This window comes from Penicillium longicatenatum (assembly GCF_028827895.1).
Source record: "Penicillium longicatenatum strain IBT 33135 chromosome Unknown contig_2_segment0_segment0, whole genome shotgun sequence".
NCBI classification, from domain to species: Eukaryota; Fungi; Ascomycota; class Eurotiomycetes; order Eurotiales; family Aspergillaceae; genus Penicillium; species Penicillium longicatenatum.
In genome coordinates, this window is record NW_026643120.1 from 3,520,019 (window position 1) to 3,532,415 (window position 12,397).

At 48.6% G+C, this 12,397-nt stretch overlaps 4 protein-coding genes across 4 annotated transcripts; 2 read left to right on the forward strand and 2 right to left on the reverse strand.

Moving 5' to 3' along the window:
• Positions 1-47: 47 nt before the first annotated feature.
• On the forward strand, positions 48-1,311 carry N7484_003827 (alkene reductase; the record flags this gene model as incomplete). The annotated part of the gene is made up of 3 exons (XM_057114247.1): positions 48-266; positions 319-649; positions 704-1,311. 3 exons carry the CDS (start codon positions 48-50, stop codon positions 1,309-1,311), a joined length of 1,158 nt encoding a protein of 385 aa, XP_056974387.1.
• Positions 1,312-1,388: 77 nt separating this feature from the next.
• Positions 1,389-3,897, reverse strand: N7484_003828 (uncharacterized protein; the record flags this gene model as incomplete). Its single annotated transcript, XM_057114248.1, has 3 exons — positions 1,389-3,238; positions 3,286-3,696; positions 3,747-3,897. 3 exons carry the CDS (start codon positions 3,895-3,897, stop codon positions 1,389-1,391), a joined length of 2,412 nt encoding a protein of 803 aa, XP_056974388.1.
• Positions 3,898-4,818: 921 nt separating this feature from the next.
• N7484_003829 (TPR repeat protein) lies at positions 4,819-8,449 on the reverse strand (the record flags this gene model as incomplete). Its single annotated transcript, XM_057114249.1, has 2 exons — positions 4,819-7,439; positions 7,492-8,449. 2 exons carry the CDS (start codon positions 8,447-8,449, stop codon positions 4,819-4,821), a joined length of 3,579 nt encoding a protein of 1,192 aa, XP_056974389.1.
• A 2,550-nt stretch (positions 8,450-10,999) lies between these two features.
• Positions 11,000-12,141, forward strand: encD (Fe(2+)/2-oxoglutarate-dependent oxygenase encD; the record flags this gene model as incomplete). Its single annotated transcript, XM_057114250.1, has 3 exons — positions 11,000-11,225; positions 11,274-11,752; positions 11,806-12,141. The coding sequence occupies 3 exons, from the start codon at positions 11,000-11,002 to the stop codon at positions 12,139-12,141; spliced, it is 1,041 nt and encodes a 346-aa protein (XP_056974390.1).
• Positions 12,142-12,397: the final 256 nt, after the last annotated feature.

Here is a 12,397-nt window from a genome sequence, read left to right on the forward strand (position 1 = left end):
TCTACCGTAGAACTGCATAAATTTCAATTAAATTACCATCATACAAAATGGGATCAGTCGACACTATCGGGCCTCTTTTCCAACCTCTCCAATTGGGAGCATTTTCGCTCCAACACCGCGTTGTTCAGGCACCATGTACTCGTATGCGAGCTACCAAGGAGTCTGATGGCGTGTTTGTTCCAACCGATCTCAATGCCGAATACTATTCTCAGCGTGCTTCCGCCGGTGGATTGATGATCACAGAGGGAACTCCAATTAGTCGGCTGGTAAGTATCCAATCTTTCTTTCAGTGGGAGCTGTACTAAGAACAATGTTCAGGCCGCGGGGTATCCAGGTGTCCCTGGTATTTTTACAGCTTCTCAGATTGCCGGCTGGAAGAAGGTCACCGATGCCGTGCACGCTAAAGGTGGCTTGATTCTGTGCCAACTGTGGCACGTCGGTCGAGCTACTTGTCCCTCTTTTCTTGGTGGGGAGCAACCTATTGGTCCAAGCGATATTCCAATTAGTGGTAACGCGATGGATGGGACTGCATACGCCGCCTCGCCTCCGCGACCGATGACGGTGGAGGAGATTCAGGACGTTGTGAAGGAACATGGTGCAGCGGCGAAAAGGGCGATGGAGGCAGGATTTGATGGTGTGGAGATTCATGGTATGCATCAAAGGAAGACTTGACTAGTGAGTATGGAGTACTAATTGGGTCCAGCCGCGAATGGATATCTCCTCGACCAATTTCTCCATGATAACGTCAACACCCGCACCGATGACTACGGAGGCTCTATTGAAAAGCGATCCCGCCTCATTATTGAAACCATTAAGGAAGTCAGCGCCGCCGTCGGTGCCGATCGTGTCGGAATACGGTTGTCACCTTACAACTACTTCCAAGATACTCGTGATTCCAGTCCGAACTCAAACTGGCTCACTTTATGCTCCATGATCGCCAGCCTACCCACTGAGTCGAGGCCAGCGTACGTACACATGGTCGAGCCCAGATTCGACGAAGTGCTAGATGAGAGCGCCAAGATTGACTCTTTATGCGTGGAGAAACCATCCTTGGATGTATTCCGACCGACTCTGAAGAAGGGTAGTGTCGCACTCCTGGCGGCCGGAAACTTCAATACAGAGAATGCGGGCCCGAAGATTCTCAATGATGGTGCGGATGCGGTGGTCTTTGGTCGTTATTTTATCTCCAATCCCGACCTGCCTAAACGACTGAAGGAGGGACTGCCATTGAATCCGTATGATCGCAGTACCTTCTACGGGGCTGATCCTGCTGAGAAGGGGTATACCGACTACCCTTTCTACAGTAAATAGAGTGTGGGAGAACTTTGTAAGCAAACAAGTATACATTTCAGATTCAAGACTATCAAGTCAAGCAATACAAATCAATTTTATGACAAGCTTAGAAGAACCTTCATTGCATCGTGCACTACTGCCCACCGAACCGTTGCCAACTGTTGTGCCATGGCTGCTGCCAATGGCTTAGGATCATACTTCCCGGATAACGCAGCCAACTCCGTCTCGCTCGGACAATTGGTCATCATCACAATCAATGAAGACAAATCCGTAGTAATCCGAGGTTCTGAGCAAGAAAGATCCATTCCACGATGGAATACCCAGCAAGTCAACGTGGTCAGGTACAAACACCAAGGGAAATGAAAAGCATCCGTCTGGTCCCAGTCATGAAGACTAAGTACAGCATCCTGAAGTAGGCTCGAGGAATGCCGCGCTGCAGCCCAAGATGCACCCGAATCTTCGTGTAGCCAGCGAAGAATATTGCGCTGAGATCGCGACTGATCCGCTGCGGTCACAGTCCGCCCGAGAATATTGGTTGCACCAGCAACGATCTGCAAATCTAAAATCTCGACATTCAAAGCAAGACACGCCGCATGGTAAAGAGCATGTGACGCCACTTTCAGTCCGGTGAAGCGGCGTTGATCGGCTGTCTGAGCTAATTTCATGGACAAACAATCCGCGTCAAAGTCTACTTTCCAGAGATCATATGACCGGCTCATGCGAGGGATCCAGGCTCCGACTTTTTCTGGGGTCTCTGATCGAAGCGTGGTCTGATCCCGGCGTTTCAGATCGGCTGATACGGACATTAAGCCGTGCAAAATCACCGAGCGAGCAAACACATTCAGGTCGCGAGGACGCGGTAGAGCTCCCGGAGTGATATAACCCTTGAGGACCGTGAGAAAAGGCCGATTTGTTTCACGAGCGGCTATATTGGCCCACTCCCGAGCTGATGATGCCTCCCATGCGGCACTACTGCATGGCAATGATGATCTGATCTCGAAAGCGGACATACACAAGGACTGCGAGAATAGAACTGCGTGCTGAGTATCCCACATAAAGCAATGCATGGCCAGACGCTTCCTCTGCTCGAGGTTCATGGTTTGTCTCCATGCATGCTCCAGATCATCCGACTGAGCTAGGGGTGAGTCTTGAATGCTACAGCAAGTGCTGCGACGGATAAGTTTGATGAGGACGCAGTGGAAGAGTTGAGCATTCTCCCGCTGCTTTGGACCCGCTCTCATTTTTCCAAAACAGTCAATAAGGAGCATGGTTTGCAAGACCCAGAGATCAGGCTGGGGCGAAAAGCCTGGATGCCCCAGAAGTTGGATTCGGAGGTTGTCATGAACTCCTACTGCCAGCTGGTGTGCTTCGCGTGAGCCGTAAGTGGCACCCATGAACAGAATGGCTGCAAGCAAAATTGGATCGGAGGTGCTTGGGTTGAAGGTTTGCTGATGAACCAGGGGGTATGTAACATTGAAGCGGGTGAAGAATAGATCGCAATAGTTTTGCAACGCGCTCAATGTAAGTAATGGCGAATTCAGAGCCATCGGCTGCCCATCAATACCCATGGGGTGCGTTTGAGCTACTATAGACAAAATACCCGTTCTGGCATCTTCTGAAAGCCGTGGTAAGTGTTGAGGCGGATTCGACCCCAGATAAGACGATCCAGTCATCCAGTCCATCTCTACCAAATCTGGTCCAACCGAAGGCAGCGTTTCTTGTAACGTTTGAATCCTGTCCATCATCGAAGCTACCTCCAATAAAGCAGATGGACCATCGTTTTTGCCCAAATTTTGCGCCTGGACTTGTTCCATGCTATCCGCAAATGGACCCGTTTCGAATCCCAATGGAAAGTCAAAATGGTGAAAGGCGTCATCTAGAGAGGCGACGTCGAATAGCCAATTATAATTGCAAGTTGCAGCAAATGGTAGATTGAAATCGGTCGCTATACTGATCAGTTGCGACCAAGACTGTAGGGACCAAAGCTCATACCTGTGTCCATACCAAACAAATCACCCATGCCATCGCCAACATTAAATGAACCGTCGGCTGCATCAAATTGTCCAGGAACAGGCTCAACATACGGCTCAAAAGGCCCTCCAGGCATCATGGGAGCCAGGAAAGGATCATTCTCGTCGATTGAGAGCGTGGTAAGATCTGTCCCAGAACCAGGAGGTGATAGAGGAGCATGATTGGTGAAGTCCTCTTCTCCCTCCGTCCACCCCCGATCTGAACTAGCAATTGAGATTGAAGATCTTACGGCCGATCGAATCTCTCGTTGCGATGGACGCACAACAATGGTTCCGTCGCCAGCTCTCCGGGTTCGTTTGCGTGTCTTCAATACACCGAGTCCCGGTCCACCTGCCTCCGCGTCTCGTTTATTATGCCGTTCCATATGCCGTTCTGGAAAATTAGTGCTTTTTCACACATGAAATCAATCAATGCTTTTTTACCTAGCAAATCTGGTCGCTGAAAATGCACAGAGCAGCGCTCACAGGTGAATCCATGTCGCGGCTGTTCGTGATTAAGCGCATGTCGACGCAGATGCTCGGCGCGGGTGAAACTTTTGGTGCAACTGGGATGCTGACAAGCGTGATTCTTCATTTTGAAAACAAATGCATGACGAAAATGAAGTTCAGTCGTTGCAGCTCTGGGGTGGGGGTAATAGCGTCGGAGTAAAGCCCGAGTGACTGATAAGAATGCGGGGGACAGCTGATGATTGGTGTAGCTTCATGCATGCTTGCTATCTTGTCGTACAATGATTGACCAATGAGATGATCCATTTAATCAAGTTAACAAGTACCTTTATCGTGCTAAGTATCCCGCAATATAGTCACGTCGTGTACACTGCTACTATAGCCTTCCATATTTGAATGAATAGAGTTGCTGTTTCAAGCCCTAATCACATGATTCTCTAAAAAGTGTAATGATTGAACACTACAAAATTTAGATTGACCTGGGCATATTAAGCGTAGCACGGTGAGTTCTATTCAAGAAAAAGCCTATCTGAAGTATCAAAGAGCAAATGGCCTCGCTTTCTTTGAGCCAAGATAGAGAGAACGCTTCGTTCGAGCCGGGACATACATATCACACTAACATTTCATAGGCAAGAAAGGAGGTTGACTACCAAGCGTCACTCAAGCCTTCACATCCCTGGGTATTCTAGTGTGAGGAAGTAGGCACAGGGTTATGTCCTCGATAATTTTACTATTCTGAATCTCGGATACTGCGCCCTGCTTAATACGGCTAATGAGGTGTGCAACAAGCTGAGGTGCTCAATTATAGACGCGCTTCTCTAAATTAAAATGAGTAAGGGTAAACAACTTATACTGAGTCTACATTATCAGGTAATGATACCAGGCATTTGATAATACAAGTATGAGAATATATGAAACTAGATTAGAAGCCTAGGACTTCCGGATTTCCTAAGGTTCCAGGTAATCCATTGTACCTAATCTTTGCCAAGCCAGTGTTTGTGGCTGGTCAGAGTCTGGGTGAACGACACAAGATTCCCGAATACTGATACTATTTGACCTTCTTCAGAATACCTTTTAGCCGCGTCACGAGAAATCTTCTTGTTGATTTGCCGCTCGATTTTGACTCTTGATCTGGTGATGATTGATTTATCGTCGCCGTAAATGCGTTTCCGTTATCAGAGATCACCTGCGAAGTCTTGATCTCTTGCTCGAAGTGACTTCGCTCTTCACCGTCAGCGACGGGATCTTCATCAGAATATACATACGCCTGCTCTGTTTCAGATATCTTGGACAGATCCTCGTAGAAATCAGCAAGTAACATCTCCGAAAGCGTTCTGTCGGGGTGGTCCTCTGCGAGCGCTTCTGCTTGTATATTGACAACACGCTCTAGCAGCTTAACCGCCTGCTTGACCTGATCGTTTGTGTGGTATGCTCTAGCGAGCGCGTGCTCTGACGCTAGTCGATCGGGATGGTCCTCTGCGAGCACTTCTGCTTCTATTCTGACAACACGCTCTAGCAGCTTAACCGCCTGCTTGACCTGATCGTTTGTGTGGTATGCTCTAGCGAGCGCGTGCTCTGACGCTAGTCGATCGGGATGGTCCTCTGCGAGCACTTCTGCTTCTATTCTGACAACACGCTCTAGCAGCTTAACCGCCTCCTTGACCTGACCGTTTGTGCGGTATGCTCCAGCGAGCGCGTGCTCTGACGCTAGTCGATCGGGATGGTCCTCTGCGAGCACTTCTGCTTCTATTTTGATAATATGCTCTAGCAGTTTGACCGCCTCCTTGACTTGTCCGTTTGCGTGGTATGCTTCAGCGAGCGCGTGCTCTGACGCTAGTCGTGAGGGATGGTCCTCTGCGAGCACTTCTGCTTCTATTTTGACAATATGCTCTAGCAGTTTGACCGCCTGCTTGACCTGGCCATTTGCGTGGTATGCTCGAGCAAGCTCGTGTTCCGACGCTAGTCGTGAGGGATGGTCCTCTGCGAGCACTTCTGCTTTTATTTTGACAATACGCTCTAGCAGTTTGACCGCCTCCTTGACCTGACCGTTTGTGTGGTATGCTCTAGCGAGCGCGTGCTCTGACGCTAGTCGTGAGGGATGGTCCTCTGCGAGCACTTCTGCTTCTATTTTGACAATATGCTCTAGCAGTTTGACCGCCTCCTTGACTTGTCCGTTTCCTTGGTATGCCACAGCGAGCACGTGTTCCGACGCTAGTCGATCGGGATGGTCCTCTGCGAGCACTTCTGCTTCTATTTTGACAATATGCTCTAGCAGTTTGACCGCCTCCTTGACTTGTCCGTTTCCTTGGTATGCCACAGCGAGCACGTGCTGTGATAATAGGCGATCCCCGTCATCTTGAGCAAGATTCGTATCCCTCCACTCGCAAGATTCCCGTGCCCATAAAACCGCTTCTTTCATCCGCCCATCCACGTATAAGCACCGTCCCACCTTCAGACGGAGCTCGCTCATCTCTTCGGTGTCTTGATATTGCTCATCTTTCTCCAAAAGTGCCACATGTGGCAGGTAATCCCGCCATGTCTCGCGGTTTGTGTAGTCGTCAGAAGGGAAGACTTCCGAGAGGTGTGTCAATGCCGCCATTCTCGTTTCTACTTCATGGCCGCTCTGATTAACCCACATCCTGGTCGCCAAATGCACTAATCTATGCATATCGAGCTTAGTGCCACCATCTCGTCTCTGGAGGAACGAGTAGGAGCAGAGTGTGCCAATAGCCCCTACCAACCGTGCTTCGGGATCAGCTGGTGGTAAAATGGAGTAAGGGATAGCTCTCCATTCGATGCAAGATATAAATGCGAGGGTATCTGCTGCTAATGTGTCTTGTTCGAGAATCTTATTAAACGTTATCGTCCACGTTTTAGCGATCGCATTTCCTAAGTTCTGATATCGTGTCTTATCGCCAAAATCCGTGCTCATGATAGCAAGAGCATCATGCTCTGTGTTCTTAAAAAGCCGCAAATACTCGGAGATGGAGCTCTTGTTCACGTTGATATATGCTGCGGCCTGAGTAATAGCCAACGGAAGATATTCCAGCTCTGTGAGAAGACTCATTACAGTCTCGGGGCTGTGAGGACTCTTTCGAACCAACGACTTCTCCAACAAGTCAATCGTCTCCTCCTTTGACATCCTTTCTATCTCAACCACATCGCTGCCTGCCAGGTGCTGCGCTACGCTTCCATGTCGCGTTGTGAATATGGTCAAGCCATCATCGCCGTCTGGTAGAAAGGCCAGCAAGCCGTCTGTCTGGTGGTTTCCAAGAAGCAATTCAAGGTCATCAGCATTGTCGATAATTAATAACCATTTTCCAGCTGTCTTTCCGCATAGCCATTGCCGTACAAGAATTTTCACGTCTTCTTTGCTCTGCTGTTCCTGATTTATCCTCAATGCTCTTGCTATTTCCAAGCAGCCCTGCTCAAAAGTCTCCACACTCAACGATTGTACCCAAAAGATAGAGAACTCTGGATATTTTTCCCTGACATGATATGCGAACTGTAGTGCGATTTGTGTCTTGCCGATGCCACCAAGGCCGCTGAGCGCCACCTTTTGGCAATCTTTATTGACAAGGAGCTTTTGTTCCAGCGTATTGAGCTCTGTACTTCGACCAATAAACTGGCGGTTACGGAGCAAGGGGAGGTAGAAGCTACGCATCGGCTCTACAACGCGTGAGTCTTTTTTCTGAATTTCGGCTGTGGTAGCTCTACTTACCACGTAGTGCTTCATCGACCCTTTTTGTGTTAGTTGCATCCGCCGCTGGTATCACTCCTAGCAGCTCTCTGGTGTACGCCGCTGCTGTTCCTGCCGCGTAAGGCTGCCATGTCTTGTTTTTGTGGGAATCAGCGTAGTCACAAATTCCGCGGATCACCAAGCAGGGGAAATCATTCATTAGGCCAGCCGCCTCCATTTCAAAGCAGAGAATTCCTCCAAATTCAGAGCTGATCTTGTCCCGCTCTATACCATCCCTCATCACCTGATTTCCCGAAGCGATGGTACCATAGTGAATCATGGGTGCATTGTTCGCCCGCTCGTTCCTACGCATTCTTCTCGCGGCCGCGCATGACGCACAGCTATGCTCTCCAACATGATTGTACTCTGCTTCGAACAGCACGTCGATTCCAGCTTGATCGCGGTTGAACTTGGGGAGGTGACTAAGCCTCGACAGGTGCGGCACCAAACTACTTCTCCCACGGTCTAGGTTGGATCGAAGCTTCGTAATAGCGGCGAGGAGGATTGGGGGTGGGGCGTTGAGAAATCCCGTCCGCTTGAACCCGTTTGGCGTTGACTTTCCAAAGTCGTACTGTACTACCCCGCCATGACCGTTGACTGGCTGGCTGACAACGATGTCGCCGAGCCGAACATCTGCCCCCTTACTTGGAACACCGCCTCCGATTCCTACCATCAGCCCAAAGCGAATGGCTGGGAACGTGGTCTTCATCTGGATAGCGACTGCCACAGCAGAGTTTGTACCCATCTGGCCGGCGGGCAAACACGCCAGGACGACATTATGGGTCCCTATGCTCCCCAGCGTGTATATATTTGAATCGTTGCTATTAGGAGGGATATCTTGATGTTCTTCGTCAAGCATCTCCTGTGCTGCGGTGAACTCGTCTGACAAGGCGCACACCCACCCGACTGTGTACTCGTCACGACTGAGGCGGCGCGCCATCTTGCTTAGATATTAGCTTAACAGGTCATGAGCTCGCGGTAGGCTCGAGTATAACGACTGGCATCAGGTGCGATAGGTCCTCGTCAGCTTGAATACGAGGTTCAGCGCTTTACGCCAGTCGGGCGCAAGCGCCCACTCGCGCCTACGTGGCTATCTAAAAAAAGGAATAAGGCTATGCTGCTGCATATGTCACGTGTCATCGAATCGAGTCAATTGCAATTCCCGCAGAGTAACGCCACAAGAAAACCTCATGTAATAAGGATTTGAAAGAGTGCCTCTCTTTCATAACATGGAATTCAATAATTGCCGCCACTATAGCCTTGAAGGTACATGAAGGTAAAGGTAAAATGATATGTCGCATAATATCAATACAAAATTAAAGAAAATACCGCCATTCTAGACTATGAACCCCGTCTCTAAGATGACTAGTATCAATCTCGTCTTCTCGTAATCTATGACCCTGTTCTCGGTCGCGACGGTGATTCTCAGATCGCATCCATAGCCCCAATCCCGTCACAAATAGAATACATACACCATTACAGCAGCAAGTAGCTACTAGGGTAGGTATGTATCTAGCAAAAGTTAGCAACTACAAAGATCTCTTGAATCTACGAAACCTACTTAGGCGCATATTCTGTCCGAAAGGTGGCTGCACTCAAAACACCCGCCAAGTTACCTAACCCGACGAAGAAACCTGTGTTGGCTGCTCGAGAGTTCTCGTTAACATTGTTGTTATTATGCCAAGCATGCACAAGACATGATGGGATATAAGAGCCCGCTGCCATCAAAAAGCAGGCAAAATAGGCTATTCCCTTGTTGTTTAAAACGTCAATGGCAGCCAAGATTACCATTCCAACTAGCGAAATGGTCAAGGAGAACACAATATGAAATGTTCTTTCGCGAAAAGAATCAGACGATTTTGCAACACACAGTAACACCACTGCTCCGACAAGGTTTGGTGCTACTGTCCACAAGTTGGTCTTGACGGTGGAGAAACCCAGGCGCTCAACGATCTGCACCATTTAGATGTGCCTCTAAAGAAGATAATGGGCTACTCACCAAAGGGGAAAAGTTCATTGCAGTTGCGTAGGCAACAGGGTAGGTGAATGTAATGACACACCACACAGGAAATTGCCAGTTATTCCACGTCTGCCGACAAGCCTTCCAGTTGAAACTCGTAGACACCTCCGAGGATGAATCACGAAGCATTCGAGCCGTTGCTGCTTTTCTCTCTCGGTCATCCAAGAACCAGGCTTTCTGTGGAGTATCCGGTAGCAAAAGGAACCCCAGAATGCCAGCAATCAAGGTCATGCTGCCTTCAATTATGAATAACCACTGCCATCCCTTCACCGCCGAGTTGTTGATTTGAAACACCCCGAACGAGATGAGTCCACTGAAAGCAGAGGCTAATACAGCAAAAGATTGCATGATCGCCAGCCGGAATCCCATCTCCCCGCGGGTATAGAATAGTGTCATGTAAAATGTGGCGCCTGCGAAGAATCCGGCCTCAAAGACACCCAGGATTATTCGAATCGAGAGAAGGGATCCAAAGTTCTTGGCTGCACATTGGCAGAGAGCTAGGATTCCCCAGACGACTGACACTTTATGAAAATGTGTGGTTAGCATTTTTACTGTGTTTTGATATAGTGGACTAACTTGATGAAAGCATTATTCGGCCAGAATAGCGTTTGATCAGGAGATTCCATGGTAGGTCAAACAAGCCAAAGGGAATATAGAAGAGTAAGATGAGGAGTGAATAATCATTCCCTTGGAAATGTAGATCCTCGTCGAGCCCGTCTGTTTTGGCATTGGCTAAATTGCTCTGATTCTGTTAGTACTAGAATCGACAAGGTATCTCAGTACTTACTCGGTCCATGCAGTCAAAAAAGTACATCTACAGCCGTCAGTTGTTGTCATTCTTAGAAGTAGTCAAATTTCCTCACCAAGCAAAGCAGGGGTAACACCCAGAAATCGACTTTCTTACGATACATCTTTTCAGCCTCGGTGTCAACATCGACAGCGCTCTCCCCCAGATCGACTTTAGTCTCAGATTCACCCATGATCTCCGCTTTTATATGGCCAGCCATGTTGATATAAATTCATTATTTGGGTTCAAAGTCGCGCGGGCTGGTTTTACGCGCTTTATATACCCCTTGCATACCTCAGCAATATTCTCGACGGTTCAAGTTGTACCTCCATGTACCCTCCGTACAGCAGAGCTATAGGGAGCTCAACACATGAAAGCAAGCAACCAATCAGCTGCTCCCGAGATAACAAAGCCGGCCCTTTTGACCAACTTTCCCGCTTCCCCGCAGATCATCTTATCGCGTGGAGTTGGTGATTATCCCCCATCTTTGACAAACCCCCACCTTCAGTTTCTGGTCTCGAGGTTCACAGATTTGCGATTCAATGGCAGTAATTCGGCATTCTGTCCGATCTAGTGGCTTCTATGAGGGGTCATTGGGACTCTTTGAGGATATATTCAAATCAAACGTGTTCAACAAGTTAAGACGCGAATAACACAACACGACACTATCGAATATCCCCAACATGTCGATCGCATCCGCTCCCCCAATTCTGGACTTCTCCCCAATCTACGGAGAAGATGGCGAAGCAAAGACCAGATTGGTAGAGGAAGTTCGCAAGTGCTGTCACTATAACGGCTTCTTCCAAATTACTGGCCATCGCGTACCAATCGAACTACAACGACGCGTCATGAACTGCTCGAAGAGATTCTTCGACCTGCCTCTGGAAGAGAAGCTAAAGATCGACAAAAGTGAGCAGATACTTCATTATCTTAGTCTTCGTATAACTAACATCGCAGACCTTAACTCTTTCAATCGCGGTTACGAACTCCTCCGATCACAAATGTTGGAAGTGGGCACCGGTCCCGAGCTAAAAGAAGGACTCTACATTGGCGAAGAAATCCCCGAGGACCATCCCTACTTCCTGCAGAAGAAATTGAACAGCGGTCCGAACCAGTGGCCGCAGTCGGTCCCGGATACCGAAGAATTCCAGAAAACAACAATGGAATACTACCACGCGGTATTCGAACTGGCAAAAGACGTCCTTGCCGTTTTGGCATTGACTCTCGGTGTTGAATCCAGCTACTTCGACCCCCTTACCGCCGGAGCCGTCGCGACAATGCGATTCCTACACTATCCCGCGCAACCCAAAGACGAGGACGAGAGATTGAACCGGGGGATTGGAGCGCACACGGACTTTGGCTGCGTCACTTTACTGCTACAAGACGAGGTGGATGGTCTCCAGGTTTTGGACGCTCCTACCGGAGAATGGCTTGATGTAAGTCAATTTGATTCCTGCATATTTCAGATGCCCAATACTGACGGATCCAGGTGAAACCCGTCCCCGGAGCTTATGTGGTGAATTTGGGAAACCTCTTCATGCGCATGGCCAATGATAAATACAAATCCAATACTCATCGAGTGATCAATAAGTCTGGCAAGGAGAGGTACTCGATTCCGTTTTTCTTCAGCGGGAATCCGGATTACCTGTGCGAGTGCTTGCCGAATTGTCGCGAGGCGGGCGAGGATGCAAAATATCCGGCTATCACTGTTCAGGATATGGTTACTGCTTCGTATAAGGAGAGCTATGGTCGGGCGGAGAATTACAAGAAAGAAATGGAAGCGAAGAAGATGGATTTGCCTGCTGTTGCTGCGGTTGGTGCGTAGACGGGTATTGTATAGTGAAGCTTTTCGATATATCTACTTTCGATGTATCGACTTTCTACGTATATACTGTGCGCTAAGTATGATACCAATTAACCGACTCTTCTTTCTCTAGCGCTATTTCATATATCATCAGAGGAACTTTTGCTCAATGTAGACTATAATAATCCCCAACCTCCAACATGTCAACATGTACACGAATAGCTCCAGTCCTGGTCCAAGCTCCAGAATGCTCTACCCCTAGCTCTCCCAATACACC